Genomic DNA, 21,268 nt, shown 5'->3' with positions numbered 1-21,268 from the left:
AATCACCTTTGCGATCTGGATCTCTGGATGCCTTCCTATTTGCTGCAAATATTGTTTTCTTTGCGAGAGCAAAATACTTTATGATCGCATGCACTGAATAATGATGCTTCATTGGATTCATCCATTTAAAGCAAAAGTCCCAGCTCACACTTCACATCCTCAGCCACTTCTCCATGACAGGAAGCATTCAGATTGTGACCATGCAGAGAGGCTTACCTGTCTTCACTCTACTCTGCAATTTCTGTTGCCTCCACTTCCTGCTTTCTGTCCTTCGTTTCAGGTCCCTGCGCTGCTGGAGTTGTGGGAATCAAGATGCCTCGTTATTGTCTATTTGGAGATACAGTCAACACAGCCTCTAGGATGGAATCCACTGGCCTCCGTAAGAAGGGAGATTGTTTTTCTCAGAGGACAAATATTCTGTCTTCCAGCAGAGGGCAACTGTGAGATAAAATGCACAATAAGGAGATACAAAGTGCCAGTGAGATGTAGAATAATTCTTCACATTAGCTGAACACAAACCTGTGTCAAGCCAGCTTTTGCTACATTTGCTTTTGTTGTTGTTTACTGATAATTATTTTATTCTTCTACTTTTGCTCAGTTTTAGACTGCTTCTATATTTTTGGCTCATATACAATGAATCCGGGGATATTCTACCTAGAATAGTCACGGCATTTACCATAGAATCATGAAAGTTAAAATAAAAATCAGTAGGCAAGGTAAGAACTATACACCCTGGTTCACATTCTTGTTTCCCTCTTATTTTGCTTTTTTGTTTTTGTTGTTTAGAGATAGGCTCTCATTCTGTCACCCAGGCTGGAGTGCAGTGACACAATCATAGCTCACTGTAAACTTGAACTCCTGGCCTCCTCCTCCCAAGTAGCTGGGATTACAGGAACATACCAGCACATCCAGCTAATTATTAATAGAGACTGGGTCTCACCATGTTGCCCAGGCTGGTCTCAAACTCCTGACCTCAAGCAATCCTTCCACCTTGGCCTCCCAAAACATATTCGATTTTTCTGGAAATCGATTTTTGTGTATTTGTTTGAGATGGGATCTCACTCTGTCGCCTAGGCTTTGGTGCCATGGCACAATCACAGCTCACTGCATCCTTGACCTCATAGGCTCTAGTGATCCTCCCACCTCAGCCTCCTGAGTAGCTGGGACTACAGGCATGCCACCATGCACAGCTAAATTTTTAAGTTTTTCTGTAGAGGTGTGGTCTCCCTATGTTGTCTAGGCTGGTCACAGATTCCTGGGCTCAAGGAAGTCTCCTGCCTTGGTCCCCCAAAGTGTTGGAATTACAGGCAAGAGCCATCATGCCCAACCGAGAATTGATTTTAGTAAAGAAAAATCTAAGCATTTGTTATATTCAAAGGAATATATTGCATTTGTTTGGCAAGGTAGAGGCACAATGTGCTGCATGAAGTAGATGTTCAATAAATATTGATGACAGTGCTAGTAGTAGAAATATATAGAAGAGAGAAAAAAAGCATTGGTAGACATGGCTGGAGCTTACAAAACCACAGGAGGCAGAATGGTATTTTGGTAGTGTACTGACAATCTGACACTAGTTTGTCCTGCCAAATCATGCTGTCAAGGAAAAGGATAAGGTCGGGGTCAGACACACTTGGGTTACAATTGAAATTATGTTAATCATTGTAAGTATAAGTTGGGGAGAAAGCTACCTGATCCTTCTAGCCCTCAGAAAGATAAAGATATAAATTGAAAATGGAATATCAACCTTGCCAGGAGGGTTTCTGAAATCATTTGGGATGATGTCATGTTAAGCGTTCAGCAATCATGGTACATGGTAGGTATACAATTTGGGATTGTCATTATTCTTACTGCTGTTATTGTTCATGGTATTGCTATTAGGCCCCTATACTGGGAAAGGTGGTACACATCATGGACTTGTGAATGGGTGTGCCCTCACCACTTCTTTTGTCAAAGGATAACAATGTTCCAGAAGAAGGAAATTTGAGAAAATCAAGACCCCACGACTCTCCCGAATCTTCACCTTGCCCACAAGTCTTTAGCTATTTACTAGAACTTTTCCACAGGCACCCAAAGCCAAACTCCAACACCCAAGCTTGGCACTACCAGTCAAATCTAAAACGAGGTCCCTCAGGCTACTACTCTGAGCTGGAATGAGAATCTATGGAGCAAAACCTTGGGATCCCCATCACTCAGGGCCCTGAAAACTGATGCCAGGCCTTCTTTCTTCCTATGTGAAATTATATTTCTTGTGTGAGGCCATTCTTGCACTGCTATAAAGAAAAACCTGAGACTGAGTTATTTATAAGAAAAGAGGTTTAATTGGCTTATGGTTCTGCAGGCTGTACAGTACGAATAGTGCCTGCATCTGCTTCTGAGGAGGCCTCAGGAAGCTTTCACTCTTGGCAGAAGGCAAAGCCGGAGCAGGCACTTCATACGGTGAAAGCAACAGCAAGAGAGAGAGTGGCAGGGGGTGGGTGCCACACACTTTTAAATGACCAGATCTTGTGACAACTCACTATCGCAAAGACAGCACCAAGTCATGAGGGATCCATCCCTGTGACCCAGACACCTGGTGGGGGGGCAGAGCTCCAGCACTGGGGATTAAAATTCAACATGAGATTAGGGTGGGGACAAATATCCAAACTATACCATTTCTTATCTCTCTGATGTTATTTTTAAGTGTTCTTTCATTAAAATAGCCACAATTGTTTCTTCTTGATTTAGGATTCTTATCTCAGGTATTGTTGATATCATGAATCAATGGAAAACAAATAGGCCATGTAATGGTTGAGACTTTTATTTATCTATTTTGCATTTCCAGCTTTGAGAATTCATGTGAGTGGCTCCACCATAGCCATTCTGAAGAGAACTGAGTGCCAGTTCCTGTATGAAGTGAGAGGAGAAACGTACTTAAAGGTAAGGAGTCCACAGAGACAATACATGGAAAAAGCTCTCAGACACGCTTGGGCCACCTCCTTTGAGCCTTGGGCAGGAAAGTTGAGGAGCATGCTAATCCTTTTCTGTACTTGTCACAATGAGCACCCTCCAACTTCTGCAAGAGAAATGACCACCAAAAAATGTGAACGCAGAATTTTCCTCTACTCCAAAGAGCCCTTTTGACATTCTGAACTCTGCCACCATTTCCCCTGCCATATCCAGGTTTTCTCTCCAGTTCCTCCTCCAAACACAAGAGCTACATACTGTCTGGTCCAGGACTTATTTAATTTAAATCAAAACCTTTGTCCCCCCACTTACTTCCCTACTCTTACTACACAACGCTGCTATGATCTGAGGTCACCTCTCTTGCCAGTTGCTTTACTATTCCGACACTCTAGAATCACAAGGAGTGAATGACAAGGTGTGGCCCCATTCTCCTCCTCCTCCTCATCTGGAAGTTTGTTAAAATACAGATGTCTGGACATTCCACCAGGCCTGCTATGCAAGATTCTCTGTGGGTGTAGATCAGGAATCTATATTTTTAACAAGATGATGTGTTTTTTAACAAGATGACCACACTAATATTTGAGAATCACTACTCTAGCATCTTCATGCAGTTCCTCACATTTAAAACAGCTGCCTTCCAAAGCCATCAGATGTCTCCAGCTGCTTCTCAGGCTGCTTTTCCAAAGTTATTACAATCTTTTCACAACTGGCAAAGCAACTATTAACTGTAAGTTACCTGCCTCCAGTAGCCATAATGCTTCTGGCCTTTATATTTTGATTGCACCTTGGAAAAGTCTCCTTTTATGTAAGTGTCCTAACATCACACTTGCTTTTTGAGTCCTCCATAAATGCATTTTTTACAAAGAACATTTACCCCAAAATAGAACTGGTTTATGGATTACTATGGTCCAAACACAGCCAATGAACCACTCTCTTTTTAAATGAGTTTAATAATATATAACAATTACATATATATATATATATATATATATATCAATGGTTTTTAAATATTGATATATATTACAGATACATATTATTACACTCTTTTTTTTTTAATAATGATTCACTGGCTGTGTTTGGACAATATGTATTTTGTATCTCTTTTTCAAATACCAGCTTTAGCAAAAACAGTTTCCAGTAGTCCAATTTCCATACATTCCATAGCCTCCAGATGGACCCCACAAATGCCACTTAATGAGTTCTTAATTGTGATGTACATGTGTTTGTAATACGATAGGGAAACTGTACCAAAGTTTTGTGACAAAACTTTATTGCAAAAAAGGCTAGAAGGAAATATGGACAATGACAAGCAGTTGGATTTGTTGACGTAGCAGAATTGCAGATGAATTTTCTTCTTTTTTAAGTTAGAGTTCTTGTGATGTTGCTAGAGTGATATTTTAAAATGTCTTTTGGGAAAAAAAAGAAAACTCTACTTTGAGAAAAGGATATCTGCTGAATGAGAAACTTATTTTTAAAAAGGCACTTGGAAATAAAAATCTGTCTAGCGATAATGCAAATTGTAACAGGAATGTGTGATGTGCTTAAATATTGGCACTGATGAGAAATACGGAAGTGAAACGTGTCACAGAAACAGATCACTGTGGGAACAGTGGTCTACAACTTAACTGACTAATTGGCCTCCGTGGTACCTAACTCTTTTGTCTTACCAGGGAAGAGGAAATGAGACTACCTACTGGCTGACCGGGATGAAGGACCAGAAATTCAACCTGCCAACCCCTCCTACTGTGTAAGCTTCTGGGTGTGCCAGGGACAGGGAGGAAATCAGAGATCTTGGCTTTGTAAGTTACGCTACTTAAAGTCAATTTAAGTTGGCAAGTGCCTTACAAGTGGCATATATTGCATAAGAAGGGACCATACATGAGAAGGTTTAGAAACCTCCCTTCTTAGACTGCAAGAAGGGAATTATCCTGAAAGCCTGCATTTTCCTGAGACCTCAATGACAACAGGAAAGTATTTAGCCTTGGCTTCCCTGTCTGGAACATAGACCTTGCTTCCATGAATCAGATGTGTCATCTCAATACAAAACTACCTTTTTTTTTTTTTTTTTTTTTTAAGCTCTGGATCCTTTATCCCAAGAAGGAGCTTCCACCTGGAAAAGAGGAGGAATGAACAGACTATTTAGAACTTGAGGAGATTTTGTTATTTCATTTGTTTCGTTTTGTTTACTGGCTCTGTATTCGTGATATTTTTAACTGTCAAAATTATGTTTTAAATGCCTTATCTCCATTAAAGTATACTTATAGTTTATGCAGAAAATATACTATATATTAGACAAGAATGAGTTAAAAGTTTCCTGAGTCTGGGTAGGAGCTTCTACCTATTCTGCCCACTTTCCTAGACTGTATCAGTCATCATTTTGTCCCTGCTGAAAAACTGCCTATATTGCCCCGCGATAAAGCATGGCAAAGCTAGCATTGTGTTCCAGGCTTGCTCAGGAGAACAGAAGACACTTTAGAGTTCACCTCATGCGTGTCTGGTTCTCACAGGAGTGGAGCATACTGGGGGCAAAGAGGCTCTCTGCATTCCACTCCTGTCTTCATCTTTCTGTTGAGTTGCCTCACGAAAACAGGACCTGCCCCAGCCCCAAGACTGTGGTTCTGGGTCTTAACATGAAGTCTGTGTTCTCCCTGAGATGAGGAAGACAAAGTTTCAGGGTTAACTGACAGGTTTCAGTTCTCCTAAAGGTGACTCAAGTTGTCATCCGGTTGCCTATCAATACATGTTACTGCAACCATATGGCCATTTCCTTGGCTTTTGCTATGGTTGAGAAACTCTGTCTTGCAGAGGCCTAGATGGCAGACCCAGAGAGATGGCAAGCTTCTAGAAAAGCCAAAACAACCCAAATCTTCCCTGGGGCATGAGAAACCTAGCTCCTTACTTGGAGTGTTCCAGGTCCATTCTAAACTCGTGGCCCCCTCCACCATTCTAAGCCTTCCCCAAACAAGACTCACACTGTTAAGTATGTGTGGGACTAATGAGTTTTCAGGGTTGTGTGGCAGGGGGCGAGCATCCTCCCTGCTTCTTTTCCCCTTCCTGCAGTGGCATATGTAAACCTAGATCCTCCCAACCATGCCTCCCAATTCCAGCAGCATATTGTTTCACTTTGAAATTGAAGTCTAATTTCCTAGCAGAGATAATAGTTTTTTAAGCTCATCAAAGGCAGGGATCATTTTGTATTCTTTGGATTTCCTGTGTCTAGCACAGAAGAGGCATTCAAAGAGTAACTGAGTAGCTGAACTGATTATTCTGGAGCTAAGGAATATTCTGTATGAATTGCTGAGAAGTTCTATTTTCTCTTCCCACCCTGTTTGCAGGGAGAATCAACAGCGTTTGCAAGCAGAATTTTCAGACATGATTGCCAACTCTTTACAGAAAAGACAGGCGGCAGGGATAAGAAGCCAAAAACCCAGACGAGTAGCCAGCTATAAAAAAGGCACTCTGGAATACTTGCAACTGAATACCACAGACAAGGAGAGCACCTATTTTTAAACCTAAATGAGGTGTAAGGACTCACACAAATTAAAATACAGCTGCACTGAGGCAGCGACCTCAAGTGTCCTGAAAGCCTGCATTTTCCTGAGACCTCAATGAAGCAGAAATGTACTTAGGCTTGGCTGCCCTGTCTGGAACATGGACTTTCTTGCATGAATCAGATGTGTGTTCTCAGTGAAATACCTACCTTCCACTCTGGAGCCTCATTCCAGCAGTTGTTCCAGGGACCTTCCACCTGGAAAAGAAAAGAAATGAACAGACTATCTAGAACTTGAGAAGATTTTATTCTTATTTCATTTATTTTTTGTTTGTTTGTTTTTATTGTTTTTGTTTACTGGCTCTTTTTCCTTCTGTATTCATAAGATTTTTTAAATTGTCATAATTATATTTTAAATACCTTATCTTCATTAAAGTATATTTAACTCATAATTTTTGCAGAAAATATGCTATATATTAGGAAAGAATAAAAGCTAAAGGTTTCCCAAGACTGTGTATGCGTTTCTACCTATTTTGCCCATTTTCCTGGAATACATCAGTCACATCATCTTGCGCTTACTGAAAAACTGACTACATTCACTCACATTGAATTATGGCAAAGCTAGCATTGTTACTCGAGGGTGAGAACGTTGAAGGTTAGTATCACCTGCTACACGTGAGGGAATTTCTGACCTTCAAACAGAGGTGTTGCTTCAGCTTGTCCAATTAACAATGTGGATGGCAGTGATCTAAGTATGGGACCAAGGCAAAAGTCAAGTTCCTGTACCGTACTTTTCTAACTATAAAGTAATCCATGTCTCCAAGCTCCTGATCGTTCATCAGTAAATTATGAATCATAATACCCACTTCATTTTAGACTGCGCCACCCCAAGCTGGCGTAACACCACTCACAGATAATTTCCTTAGACCCACAGTTTACAAGGTAAAAGGAGAAAATTGGAGATGGAAGTTTGATCTCCCCACCAGTCTGAGCATCTTCACAAGAAGCTCACTCTGGTCCTGTCTCATGAACCACTGCGAGTACCAGGTGGGCTGAAACACCAGAGGTGAACTGGGGACGAAAAGCGGAGGTGCTGATTGCTGAAACTGACATGCAGACCTTGCAGCTGCTCTGCTCCAATCAGCAGAGATGCCACACTGAGAAAACTGGATGATGCAACAGTCTTACTAGAGGCAAAACCCACAGGAAAGCCTGAATCCCTGGTTAGATTTCCCACAAAGCCCAGTGCTAATGTGGAATCTTCTTCTCACTTGGAAACAACTAAAAGGTTTTTTCCTTTTAAACAACCTTTAAATTCTAGCACTCTAAGGCTTCCCCAGACCAGGAAGCAACAGCAGACCAGTGACTAAGTTACAATATTAAGCACTAAAGGTCTATCACCACCAAAGAATGACTGTAAAAGCTGGAAGAGGTGACCATCTCCTTAAATGTGTGGGCATCAGTGTAAAGACACAAGGATTGTGAAAACTCAGGAAATACGATACCATCAAAAGAAATCAACAAAGCTCCAGTAATAGACCCCAAATGATTGTAACATGTCTGACAGAATTCAGAAAAATCTTCTTAAAGAGTTCAGGGAAGCACAAGAGAGTATAGATTAAAAAATTAAATGAAATTTGAAAAACAATCCAGGAACAAAATGAGAAAATTGACAAAGGAAAAAAATGTAAAAACATACATAAAAATAGAAATCTTAGACATAAAGGATATAATAGCTAAACTGAAAAAGCTCATTATAAAGCCTCAATAGCATGTTTAATCAGTGGAAATAATCAACAGGCTTGAAGACAGGACATATGAAATTACCCATCAGAAAAGAAGAATTAAAAAGGAGTATAGGATACCATCAAGCAAACTAACCTTCATATAATAAGAATTCCTGAAGAAGATGAGAAAGGAAAGGGTCATATTTTTTAAATTATAGCTGAAAGATTTTCAAACTGAAGAAAGATGATAGCACTCAGGTACAGGAAGCTCAGAGGTCACCAGTCAAATTCAAAGAGGAATTCCCCAAATCATATCATAATAAAATTATCAAAAATCAAAGATAAAGAAGGAATATTCAAACCAGGAAGAGAAAAAAAAGCACACTCAATAGAGCTCCAATATAGCTTGCAGTAGATCTCTTAGCAGAAACTTTGCAGACTAGGAGAGAGTGAGATATATATTCAAAGTGTTGAGAAAAAGAAACTGTCAGCTAAGAATACTGTACCCAACAAAGCTGTCTTTCAAACATGAGGAACAGATAAAGACATTCCCAGACCGGGAAAAAAAAAAAAAGACCCTGAGGGAATTAATCAACATGAGGTTTGTCATACAAGAAATGCTAATGGGAGTCCAGCAGTCTGAAAGAGAAGGATGTTAACATGTAACAAGATGACATCTGAAGGTATAAAACTCACTGGTAAAAGTAAGAATAGAAATTCAGAATAATACTGTAATTATGGTATATAAACTGGTAATATCTTACTTATGAAGACTAAAACTTATTAAAGATGATAATAACTACAACAATTGGTTGAAAGGCAATATAAAGAGATGTAAACTAAAACATCAAAAAGTCAAAACATGGAGGGGGAATGATGTTAAAGTATAGTGTGTTTTGTTGCTTTGCTTTTCTTTGCAATCAAAGCTAAGTTCTTTTCAGTTTAAAATAACCTATTAAACTATAAAATGTTTTATGTAAGCCTCATATTAACCACAAAGAAAGAAATCTATAATAGAGCCACTGACAATAAATAGCACAGAATTAAAACATACTACTAGAGAAAATTACTTAACCACAGAGGAAGACAGTATGAGAGGAAGAAAATTTTTAAAATTACCAGAAAAATGCAAAAAAAACACTTAATGACAACAGAAAACATGTTCCTATCAATAATAACCTTGAATGTAAATGGATTATATTCTCCAATTAAAAGACATAGAGTAGGGCAGGTATAGTGGCTCAACGCCTGTAATCCCAGTACTTTGGGAGGCTGAGGCAGTTGGATCACTTGAGGCCAGGAGTTTGAAACCAGCCTGGCCAACATGGTGAAATTCCATCTCTACTAAAAATACAAAAATTAGCCAGCATGGTGGCACACACCTGTAATCCCAGCTATTCAGGTGGCTGAGGCACAAAAATCACTTGAACCCAGAAGGTGGAGGTTGCAGTGAGCCAAGATCATGCCACTGCACTCCAGCCTGGGCAACAGAGTGAGACTCTGTCTAAAAAAAAAAAAAAAAAAAAAAAAAAAAAAAAAAAGTAGCTGAATGAATTTTTTTAAAGAAAAATGGGACCTAACTACATGCTGTCTATAAGAAACTACACCTCTGAAGATATGTGCAGACTGAAATCAAAGGAATGGGAAAAGATATTCCATGCAAATGGAAACCAAAAAGATCAGGAGTAGCTGTACTTATATCATATAAAATAGACTCAGGTCAAGAATAGTATACAAACAATAAAGAAAGCTATTATATAAATATAAAGGTGTCAGTACAACAGGGGATGTAGTAATTGTAATATACATGAACCCAATACTAAGGTAAAATGTAAAGCAAATATGAATAGACCTGAAGGGAGAGATTGTCTATAATATAAAAGTAGTAGGGGACTTTAGCACCCCACTTTTAGCAATAGACATATCATCCAGACAGAAAATTAATAAACATGGAGGTTAAACTGTACTTTAGGCCAAATGAACCTAACAGACTTTTACAGAACATTCTACCTAACAACTACAAAATACATATTTTTCTCAAAAGTGCATGGAGCATTTGTCCAGACAGATAATATGTGAGGGCGTAAAACAAGTCTTAATAAATTTATAGTCAAAATTATATTAAGTATCTTTTCTGACCACAATAGAATAAAACTAGAAATCCATGACAGGAGAATTTGACACAGTGGGCATGGGCATGTGAGAAAAAAGAAGAAAGAAAAAAAAAAAAAAAAAAAAAAAACAGGGGCAAGCTGGAAACTCTACAAATACACAGAAATTAAATGACATGCTCCTGAATTACTATTAGGTCAAGGAAAAAATTAAGAAGGAAATTGACATTTTTCTTAAGACAACTGAAAATGGAAATAAAACATACAAAAATCTACGGAACACAGCAAAAGCAGTTCTAAGAAGGAAGTTCATAGCAATAAATGCCCACATTGAAAAAGAAGAAAAATGTCCAGCAAGATGACTTTGATCTCAAGAACTAGAAAAACAAGAACAAACTTAACCCAAAATTAGTAGAAAAAAGAATAGAATGGAATTAAATGAAATAGAGATTTTTAAAACAACACAAAAGATCAACAAAGCAAAACAAATTTTTTTTAATATAAACAAAACAACATGCCTTTAGCTACACTTACTAAGAGAAGACTCAAATAAATAAAATCAAAGATGATAAAGGAAACATGACAACTGATGCCACAGAAATACAAAGAATCATAACAGACTAGGAACAACTAAATAACAATAGATTAGAAAATCTATAAGAAATGTATAAATTTCTGAACACATACAACCTTTCAAAATTGAATCATAAAGAAATAGAAAACCCGAACAGAACAATAACAAGTAACAAGATTGATGTAGTAATAAAAACTCTCCCATCAAAGAAAAGTCCGGGACCCAATGGCTTTACTGCTTAATTCTACCAACATTTAAAGAAAAACTAATACCAATTCTACTCAAACTATTTCAAAAAGTTAAGCAGAAGGGAATACTTCCAAACTCATTGTCCAAGGCCAACATTATTCTGATTCCAAAACCAGGCAAGGACTTCAAACCAATACCACTGATGAACATACATGCAAAACCCCTCAACAATATACTAGCAAATAAAATTCAACAGTATATTGAAAAGATCATTCACCACCACCAAGTGGAATTCATCTCAGGGATGCAAGAATGGTTCAACATATACAAATTAATAAAGATGATACACCAAAGTAAAAAATCAAGGATAAATACCATAAAATCATTTTCATTGATGCTAAAAAAGCTTTTAATAAAATTCAGCCTGCCTTCATGACAAAAATTCTCAACAAATTGGACACAGAGGAAACATACTTCAACACAATAAAGGCCACAATGACAAACCCACAGCTAACATCATAGTGAACAAAGAAAAGTTGAAAACTTTTTCTGTAAGATTTGAAGGAAGACAAGGATACCCACATTTACCTCATAATTTCAACATAGTATTGAAAGTTCTAGCCACAGCAGTTATGCAAGAGAAAGAAATAGATGGCATCCAAACTGGAAAGAAGGAAGTCAAATTTTCCCTGTTGGTAGACAACATAAGCATATACAGAAAACCTAAAAGACTCCTCCAAAAACTGCTAGAACTAATAAATTTAGAAAAGTTGCAGGATACAAAACCAACATAGAAAAATCAGTAACATTTTTGTATTTCAATAGCAAACTAACTGGAAAAAAATCAAGAGAGCAATTCTGCTTACAATAGGTCCAAGAAAAAAAAATACCTAGGAAAAAACTTAATAAAGGAGTTAAATGAGCTCTACAATAAAACCTATAAAACACTGATTAAAGAAACTGAAGAGGACACAAACAAATGGAAAAGATTCCATGTTCATGAATTCAAAGAATTAAAATTATGAAAATGTTTATATTACCCAAAACAATGTAAAGATTTAATGCAATTCTCATCAAAATACTAATGGCATTCTTCACAGAAATAGAAAAAAAAATCCATATGGAAATCCAAAAGACCCCAGAAAGCCAAAGCAATTTTGAACAGAAAGAACAAAGCTGGAGGCATTTCACTACCTGATTTCAAAATGTACTATAAAATTGCAGTAACCAAAACCACAGGGTACTGGTATAAAAACAGACACATAGACCAATAGAATAGAATGGAGAACACAGAAATAAATTCATGTCTTTACATTCAACTGATTTTCAACAAAAACATCATGAACATGCTTTGGAGAAAAGACAATCTCTTCAATAAATGAGGGTAGGAAAACTATACATCCACATGCCAAAGAGTGAAACTAGACCCCATGTCTCACCATAAACAAAAATCAACTCTAAGTTGGTTAAAGACTTAAACATAAAACCCCAAATTATGAAAGTACTAGAAGAAAACACAGGGAAAACACTTCAAGACATTGGCTTAGGCAAACGTTTTATGGCTAAGACCTCAAAAGCATAGTCAAAAAACCCAAAATAGACAAATGGAACTATATTTAATTAAAAATCTCTGCAAAGTAAACAACCAACAGAGTGAAGAGACAACTTGCTTGAGTGCAACAAAATATTTGCAAACTATTCATCCAATGAATGACTAATATCCAAAATATATAAGTAACCCGAACAACTCAATAGCCAACACACACACACACACACACAATCCAAACTAAAATTTCAAAAATAAGCAAAATACCTGAATAGATATTTCTCAAAATAAGATATACCAAAGTTCAAGAGATATATGAAAAAATAAATGTTCAACAGGGAAATGCAAATCAAAACCATGGTAAGTTATCACTTCACCCCCACTTATACCTGTAAAGCTATTTAAATTTTTTAAAAATTAAAATAAAATAAAGATATCACCTCACCCTAGTTTAGAATGGCTATTATCAAAAAGACAAAAAATAACAAATGCTGGCAAGGATGTGAAGAATGGAATGCTTGTGCACTGTTGGTGGGAATGAAAATTAATACATCCATTATGAAAAACAGTATGAAGGTTTCTCAAGACATTAAAAATAATAAAAATTACACACAACTAATTTAAAAAAATCAATATACTTTAACACAGGAGTAAAAAATTATGCCAACTAATCAAAGGGAAAAAGAAGTGCATGAAACAAAACAGAGCTACTAAGAGCTGTGGGAGAATATCAAATGATCTCACATGTATGTGATTGGAATCCCAGCAGACAAAATAATTCAGAAGAAATATTTGAAAAAATAATGCCTAAATAAAGTTACAGTAACCAAAACCACATTATTGGCATAAAAAGACAGACCAATAGAAGAGAATAGAGAACACAGAAATAAATTCATGCCTTTAGATCCAACTGATTTTCAACAAAAGCACTACAAACATACATTGGAGAAGAGACAGTCTCTTCAATAAATAAGGGTAAGAAAACTATAGATCCATATGCTGAAGAATGAAAGAGTTTACCAAATGTAATGACAGCCACCAAATCAGAAGTTTAAGAATCTCAGAGAAATCCAGTTAGGAAAAATTCCCAAACCCTCATCTGGGCATATTATATTTAAACTGCTGAAAACCAAAAATAAAGAAAAAATTGTGAAGATAGCCAAAGGGGAAAAAAAGACATTGCCCACAGAAGGACAAAATTAAGAATTACTGCAGACTCATATTCTGAAACTATGCAAGCTAAAAGACAATGGAATGACATCTTTGAAATGCTGAGAGGAAAAAAAGAGAATTTTATACTCAGCAAAAAAACAAAAACAAAAAAACCCCACATATTTCAAAATAAAAAATAAAGATGTTCATGCCCCTAAAATGAATGTAAGGATTTATTGTCAGCAGACAAATTCTATAGTAAATTTTCAATAAGGTTCTTCAGGCAGAAGACATTCAATACCAGATACAGACTTGGATCCATACAAAGAAATGAATGGTACTGGAAATAGAATATATACAGGTAAAATGTTTTTATTTTTAATGTTTTAAAACTAGTCATGTATTTACCTTCTTGTTTTTGATTTCCTATTGAATTACACAGATTTAGAAAATTGTAGCTTTATTTCAGTTTCCTTTATGACACTTCACCCAAGGAGACATATAAATGCAAACATATATCTACATATACATATGTTCAACATCATTAGTCATTAGTCAAGTGTAATTAACACAACAAAAAGATAATACTACATACTTATTAAAATGGCTACAACTTGAAGTCTGACAATATGAAGTGCTGATGGGGATGCAGAGCAAGTGAAACTCTCATACATTGTTAACAGGTATTTAAAACAGTAAAGAAACTTTGGAAAATACTTTAGCCCTTTAAAATATGAATTAAATAGACACTTACAATAGGATCTAACACCACCACTCCAAAAAATTATGCAAATAAAATGAAAACTATGTTCATATGAATATGTTTCTGAATGTTTATATTAGTATTATTGATAAATTTTTAAAAACATATTTTTCAACAGATATACAAATAAAGTGACTATGGAGTACCCATACAATCACATGCCACTCAGCAGTAAAAAATAAACTATTGTTCATAAAACATCATGAGTGCAATAGGTCAATAAAAAAATTAAGAAAAAAAATTTTTTAAATTTTGAAACAAATAAAAATGGATATTCAACATACCAAAACCAATGAGATGCAGCAAAACCAGTACTAAGAGGACATTTTATAGCAATAAACACCTACATCAACAAAGTAGAGAAAGATTTCCAATAAACAACCTAATGATGCACCTTAAAGAACTATAAAATCAGTAACAACCTAAGCCCAAAACTAGTAGAAGGACAAAAAAATAAAGACTAGAGAAGAAATAAATGAAATTAAGACTAAAAACACAATATCAACAAAATGAAAAGTTGGTTTTTTGAAAACATAAACAAAATTGACAAATGCCTAAACTAATAAGGAAAAATATTCAAATAAAAATTTCAAAAATGAAAAAGGAGACATTACAACTGATACCACCAACAAAGGACAGTAGATACTATTATGAGCAACTATATGCCAATAAGTTGGAAAATGTAGAAGAAATGGAAAAATCCTAGACTGACACAACCTACCAAGATTGGATCATGAAGAAACAGAAAACCTGAACAGACTAATAATGAGAATGAGATAGAAATAGTAAAAGGTTTCCCATCAAAGAAAAGCCCAAGACCTGATGGCTTTACTGCTAAATTAAACCAAAATTTTAAAGAAGAATTAATATCAATTCTGCTCAAACTTTTGAAAATAATTGATGAGAAGGCATTCTCCCTAACTCATTCTATGAGGGTAGCACTACCTTGATTCCAAAACAAAGACACCACCACCACCACCACAACAAAAAGCTATAGGCCAATATCACTAATAAATATAAATGCAATAAACCTCAACAAAATACTGGCAAAATACTGGATTCAACAACATATTAAAAAGATGATTCATCATGATCAAGTGGGAATCATCCCAAGGATGCAAGGATGGTTCAGTATACGCACATTAATAAATGTAACACACCACGTTAACGTAATCAAAGACAAAAACCATAAGATTATTTCAATAGATCCAGAAAAAGCATTTGATAAAATTCACCATCCTTTCATGATAAAAACTCTCAGCAAATTAGACATGGAAGGAGCATACCTCAACACAATAAAGGCCATATATGACAAAGTCACAGCTAGCATCATACACAATGGGGGAAACTGGAAAGCTTTCCTCTAAGATGTGGAACAAGACATGGATGCCTACTTTTATTTAACATTAATATTGGAAATTCTAGCTAAGCAAATAGGCAAGAGAAAGAAAAGAAAGCATCCAAATTGAAAATAAGGAAATCAAATTGTCCCTGCTTCCAAGGGACATAATCTTATATATCCAAAACCCTACAGACACCACCAAAATACTGTTAGAACTAATGAACAAATTTAGTACAGTTGCAGAAAACAAAATAAACATACCAAAATCTGTAGTGTTTCTATATGCCAATAGTAAACAACCTAAAAAAAATGAAGGAAGCAATCTACAGATTTTGTGCAATCCCTATCAAAATACCAATGATATTCTTCATAGAAATAGAAAAAACAATCTTGAAATTTGTACAGAACCACAGAAGACCCCAAATAGCCAAAGCAATTTTAAACAGAAAGGACAAAGCTGGAGGCATCACACTACCTGACTTCAAAATATGCTACAAAGCTGTAATAATCAAAACAGTATGGTATTAACATAAAAACAGACACATAGACCAATGGAACAGAATAAAGAATACAGAAAGAAATTCATGCACTTACATCTAACTAATTTTTAGCAAAGACACCAAGAACACACATTGGGGAAAAAGATATTTTCAATAAATGGTGCTGGAACCGAATCCCTATCTCTTAATATATACAAAAACCAACTCAAAATGAATTAACTTAAATGTAAAAACAGAAACTAAAAAACTTCTAGAAGAAAACATAGGAAAAATGACTCAGGACATTGGTCTGGACAAGGACTTTTTGGGAAAGATCTCAAAAGCACAAACAAACCAAAGCAAAGATGGACAAATGAGAGTACATCAAACTAAAAAGCTTCTGCATAACAAAGGAAACCAATCGATGAAGTGAAGTGATAACCCAGAGAAAGGAGAAAATATGTGCAAATTACCAATCCAACATGGGATTAAGAACCAGAATATATAAGAAATTCAAGCAATTTAATAGCAAAAAATTATTAATCTAATTTAAAAATAGGCAAAAAGACCTCAAGAGACATTTCTTAAAAAACATAAAACATAGAAATGGCCCACGGGTATATAAAAAAAGTTCAATATCATTAATCATCAGATAAATGCAAAGCAAAACTATGCTGAGATATCATCTCACCCCAGTTGAAATGGCTTTTATTCAAAAGACAGGCAATAACAAATGTTAGTGAGGATGTAGAGAAAGAGGAACCCTTGTACACTGTTGGTGGGAATGCAATTTAGTACAGCCACTATAAAGAACATTATGATGGTTCCTCCCAAAACTAAAAATAGAACTACCGTATGACTCAGCAATCCCAATGCTGGGTATATAAGCAAGAGAAAGAAAATCAGGATATTGAAGAGATATCTGCATTCCCATGTCTATTGCAGCACTCTTCACAATAACCAAAATATGGAATCAACTTAAGTGATTACCAATGGATGACTAGCTAAAGAAAATGTGGTGTATATATATAATGAAATCTCATTCAACCATAAAAAAGGAAGAAATCCTGTCATTTACTGTAAGATGGATGGAACTGGAGGACATTATGGGTAGGTGAAATAAGCCAGGTGCAGAAAGACAAATATTGTGTGTTCTTACTCATGTGTGGGAGTTAAAATAAAAATTGATTTCATGGTGGTAGTAAATATAATGGTGTTTACCTAAGGCTAGAAAGGGTAGTGGAAAAGGGGGTGAAGAGGGATTGGTTAATGGATAAAAATATAGTTAGATAGAAGGAATAAAATTTAGTGTTTGGCAGCACAATAGAGTGCTTATGGCTAACAATAATTTATTGTATATTTCAAAGCTAGAAGAGAAGATCTGGGATGTTCCTAATACAAAGAAATGATAAATGTTTGAGGTAATGGGTATCCCAATTACCCATATTTGATTATTACACATTGTGTGCATATATCTAAATATCATATGTAATACATAAACATGTACAACTATTATGTATCCATAGAAAATAATAAATAACAAAATTAAATGTTAAAAAGCCAATATAGATGATTCCTTAAACACAATTCTCTAAGAGAAACCAGAACCCAAAGACTATATATTGCATGATTTCATTTAAATGACTTTTTGGCAAAGGAAAAATTCTAGAAATGGAAACCAGGTCAGTGATTTATAGGAATTATGAGCTGGAAGAAATTGATTACAAAAAGACAGAACAAGTCCAGGTGCCGTGGCTCACACCTGTAATCCCAGCACTTTGGGAGGATGAGGCAAGCAGATTGCTTGAGCTCAGGAGTTCAAGACCAGCCTGGGCAACATGGTGAGACCCCATCTCTACCAAAAATAAAGAAAAAAACAGCTGAGTGTGGTGGTGTGTGCCCATGTTCCCAGCTACTTGGGAGGCTGAGGTGGGAGGATCATTTGAGCCTGGAGAGCAGAGATTGCAGCAAGCTGAGATTGTGCCACTGCACCCCAGTCTGGGTGACAGAGAGAGAACCTGTCTCAAAAAAAAAGAAGAAGAAGAAGAAGAAGAAGAAGAAGAAGAAGAAGAAGAAGAAGAAGAAGGAGGAGGAGGAGGAGGAGGAGGAGGAGGAGGAGGAGGAGGAGAAGGAGAAGAAGAAGAAAATGATAGAACAAATGAATGTTGGAGGTAATGTAATTGTCTTGTATGGTACTGTGATGGTAAACACATGACCATGCATCTCTCAAAATTTCATAACTGTATACCACAAAGGAAAACTTTCACTGTAGGCAATTCTTTGTAAAGCAATCAGATGTAGATGGAACCCAATATGGAATATAGACTGAAAAATAAATCTAACTTTATTATACAGAACGGCATACCCTCATTGAAGAGGGTGGTAAAGAAAGGAGCTGACATAAGATACTTTGGAAAACAGCATTTTTAGTGCATATTGTAAGGTTAAAAAAAGCACTGTACAAAACATTGTAGTCTAATTGATAAATCTGGTTTTCAGAAGTGTGTAAGTTAGAATTGAAACTACTTTAAATGTAGACTAGGTTAATTAGATAAATGTATTTTAGATATGAGCAACAGGTTTCTCATTGTCAGAGAAAAAAGTTATAAATAAACAAAAAAGGAATGCCAGAATTAACCTTGAAGAGTTAGACTGGATCAGTGTAACATTATGAATCTTGTTGATTTTTAGTAGATAGCTAGAGAAATAAATGTATATGTGTGTATATACGAACTCACTGAGAAGACCTAGAATTAGTGATACTCCCAATAGTAATGAACACAACTAGTCTCCAGATTGTGGTTTCTAAATACCATTTTTTTTATATAGGGTCTTGCTCTGCCATCCAGGCTGTGGAGTGCAGTATTGCAACCATGGCTCACTGCAGTCACAACTTCCCAGGTTCAAGCAATCCTCCTACCTCAGCCTCCCGAGTAGCTGGCATGTGCACCATGCCCAGTTTTGTTGTTATTTACTTTTTGTAGAGATGGGGCCTCACTATTTTGCCCAGGCTGGTCTCAAATTCCTGGCCTCAAGCAATCCTCCTGCCTCGGCCTTCCAAAGTGCTGGGATTACAGGCATAAGCCACAATACCCAGCCCCTAGATATCATTCTTAAAAAGAACCAGGACTCCTTAGGGAAGTGATTGATTTCAAGGCTGTGACAGGAAAAATACAAAATAAGACTGGATCATCTCACATTGCCAGAAAGTAATGAGGTGCAAAAAAAAAAAACCACCAAAAAACAAAAAACAGAGGCTTGTCAAAATGTCATGGAAGTTAATTTTAAAAAGCTCCCAGTGACCAAAGCTGAAAAAAATAAAATAAAATAAAGTACTGAATTATAATCTAAAGAATAAAGTAAATATCCATGACTCCATACAGATATAAATAAATGATTAACCATAAATAACTGATAGAGAAGAGAGAACTCCACCTTACAGAAAGATTGTATTAATAAGTAGAAAAATGAAGAAAATTTAAAAATAAATATTAGAACACTACTATAATCATTGCTACTGGCAAAGTCCACCAATTAATGCTAATATTTGTGAGTGAAAGTTTAAGAAGAAAGAAGATATTTGCATAGTTTCAAAGTACCTTCCTTCAAATATGTATTGTTACACAGAAAACATAGTAACTTAAAGTGGAGAAGCCTTCAGATACCACAGTAACCAGATAATTAGGGTTAATTTGACAAGTAATGACATATTAACATCATGTTATGCACTGGGAGAGTTCTAATACCTCTGTAATATTCTTCCTTAAAATGAATAACCTCGGGAGAAAGAAAGATGGCTGACTAGACATAGCCAGGGGGAGCAGCTGCTACTGAGAGACCAACACAACTAGTACACTCCTAACAGACCTTCAGAAGAAAAGCACTGAGAGTGGATGGAGGGAAGACACAGAAGCTGGACTGAAGCAGGAAGAATCTGGGAATCCTGCATGGGACTATTGTGCACTGGGATTTGTTTCTGGCCCCCATTGACTCCAGGGAAATGGGTGAGTTGAACTGTCAAGGAGTAAGGGTTCTGAACCAGGCTGAGATGGCTGAAATGACAGAAATAGAATTCAGAATATGGGACAGGTGTGGTGGCTCATGCCTGTAATCCCAGCACTATGGGAGTCTGAGGTGGGTGGATCACCTGAGGCCAGGAGTTTGAGACCAGCCTGGCCAACACGGTGAAAGGCCAACATGGTGAAACCCCATCTCTACTAAAAGTACAAAAAGTAGCCGGGCATGGTGGTGCACACCTGTAATCCCAGCTACTTGAGAGGCTGGGGTGGGAGGATCACTTGAACCTGGGAGGCAGAGGTTGCAGTTAGCCAAGATCATGCCACTACACTCCAGTATGGGCAACAGAGTGAGACTCTCCTTCAAAAAAAAAAAAAAAAAAAAAAAAAAAAAAAAATCAGAAAATGGAGAGTAATGAAGATCATTGAGATGCAGGAGTACATTGAAACCCAATCCAAGGAAGCTAAGAATCACAATACAATGATTCAGAAACTGACAGGTAAAATAGCCAGTATAGGAAGACCATAACTGACCTCACAGAGCTGAAAAACACACTACAAGAATTTAATAATGTAATCACAAGTTTTAATAGCAGAATAGACCAAGCAGAGGAAAGAATCTCAGAGCTAGAAGACTGGCTTTCTGATATAAGACAGTAACACAAGAATAGAGAAAAAAAGAATGAAAAGGAATGAACCAAATCTCTGAGAAATATGGGATAATGTAAAGAGACCATATCTATGATTCACTGATGCCCCTGAAAGAGATTAGGACAGTGTAAGCAATTTGGGAAACACATTTTAGGATATCATCCATGAGAATTTCCCCAACCTAGCTAGAGAGGCTGACCCTCAAATTCAGGAAATGCAGAGAACCCCAATAAGATGCTTTACAAGAAGATCATCTCCAAGAAACACAATCATCAGATTCTCCAA

The 21,268-nt window shown here is 36.4% G+C and overlaps 1 protein-coding gene and 1 long non-coding RNA gene across 2 annotated transcripts in view; one reads left to right on the top strand and one right to left on the bottom strand.

Annotated features, from left to right (window-relative positions):
• The window catches only part of GUCY2C (guanylate cyclase 2C), an 82,132-nt gene extending 75,247 nt beyond the window's left edge, over window positions 1-6,885 (top strand). The window contains exons 24-27 of the mRNA XM_030939149.1: window positions 281-379; window positions 2,822-2,916; window positions 4,614-4,690; window positions 6,279-6,885. Coding sequence (XP_030795009.1) covers window positions 281-379; window positions 2,822-2,916; window positions 4,614-4,690; window positions 6,279-6,453 — 446 coding nt within the window. The 3' untranslated portion in view covers window positions 6,454-6,885. The remainder of the gene's footprint in view (window positions 1-280; window positions 380-2,821; window positions 2,917-4,613; window positions 4,691-6,278) is intronic.
• Window positions 2,963-11,537, bottom strand: LOC115899974. Its single transcript, XR_004059614.1, has 5 exons — window positions 11,509-11,537; window positions 7,100-7,181; window positions 6,644-6,691; window positions 4,994-5,053; window positions 2,963-3,052 (listed from the first exon to the last, which is right to left on the bottom strand). It is a non-coding gene; the product is annotated as an uncharacterized LOC115899974 (long non-coding RNA).
• Window positions 11,538-21,268: the final 9,731 nt, after the last annotated feature.

Source organism: Rhinopithecus roxellana, chromosome 10, assembly GCF_007565055.1.
Source record: "Rhinopithecus roxellana isolate Shanxi Qingling chromosome 10, ASM756505v1, whole genome shotgun sequence".
Taxonomy (NCBI): domain Eukaryota; kingdom Metazoa; phylum Chordata; class Mammalia; order Primates; family Cercopithecidae; genus Rhinopithecus; species Rhinopithecus roxellana.
The sequence above is the reverse complement of the archived record's forward strand: the minus strand, read 5'-3'. Positions and strand labels throughout refer to the sequence as shown.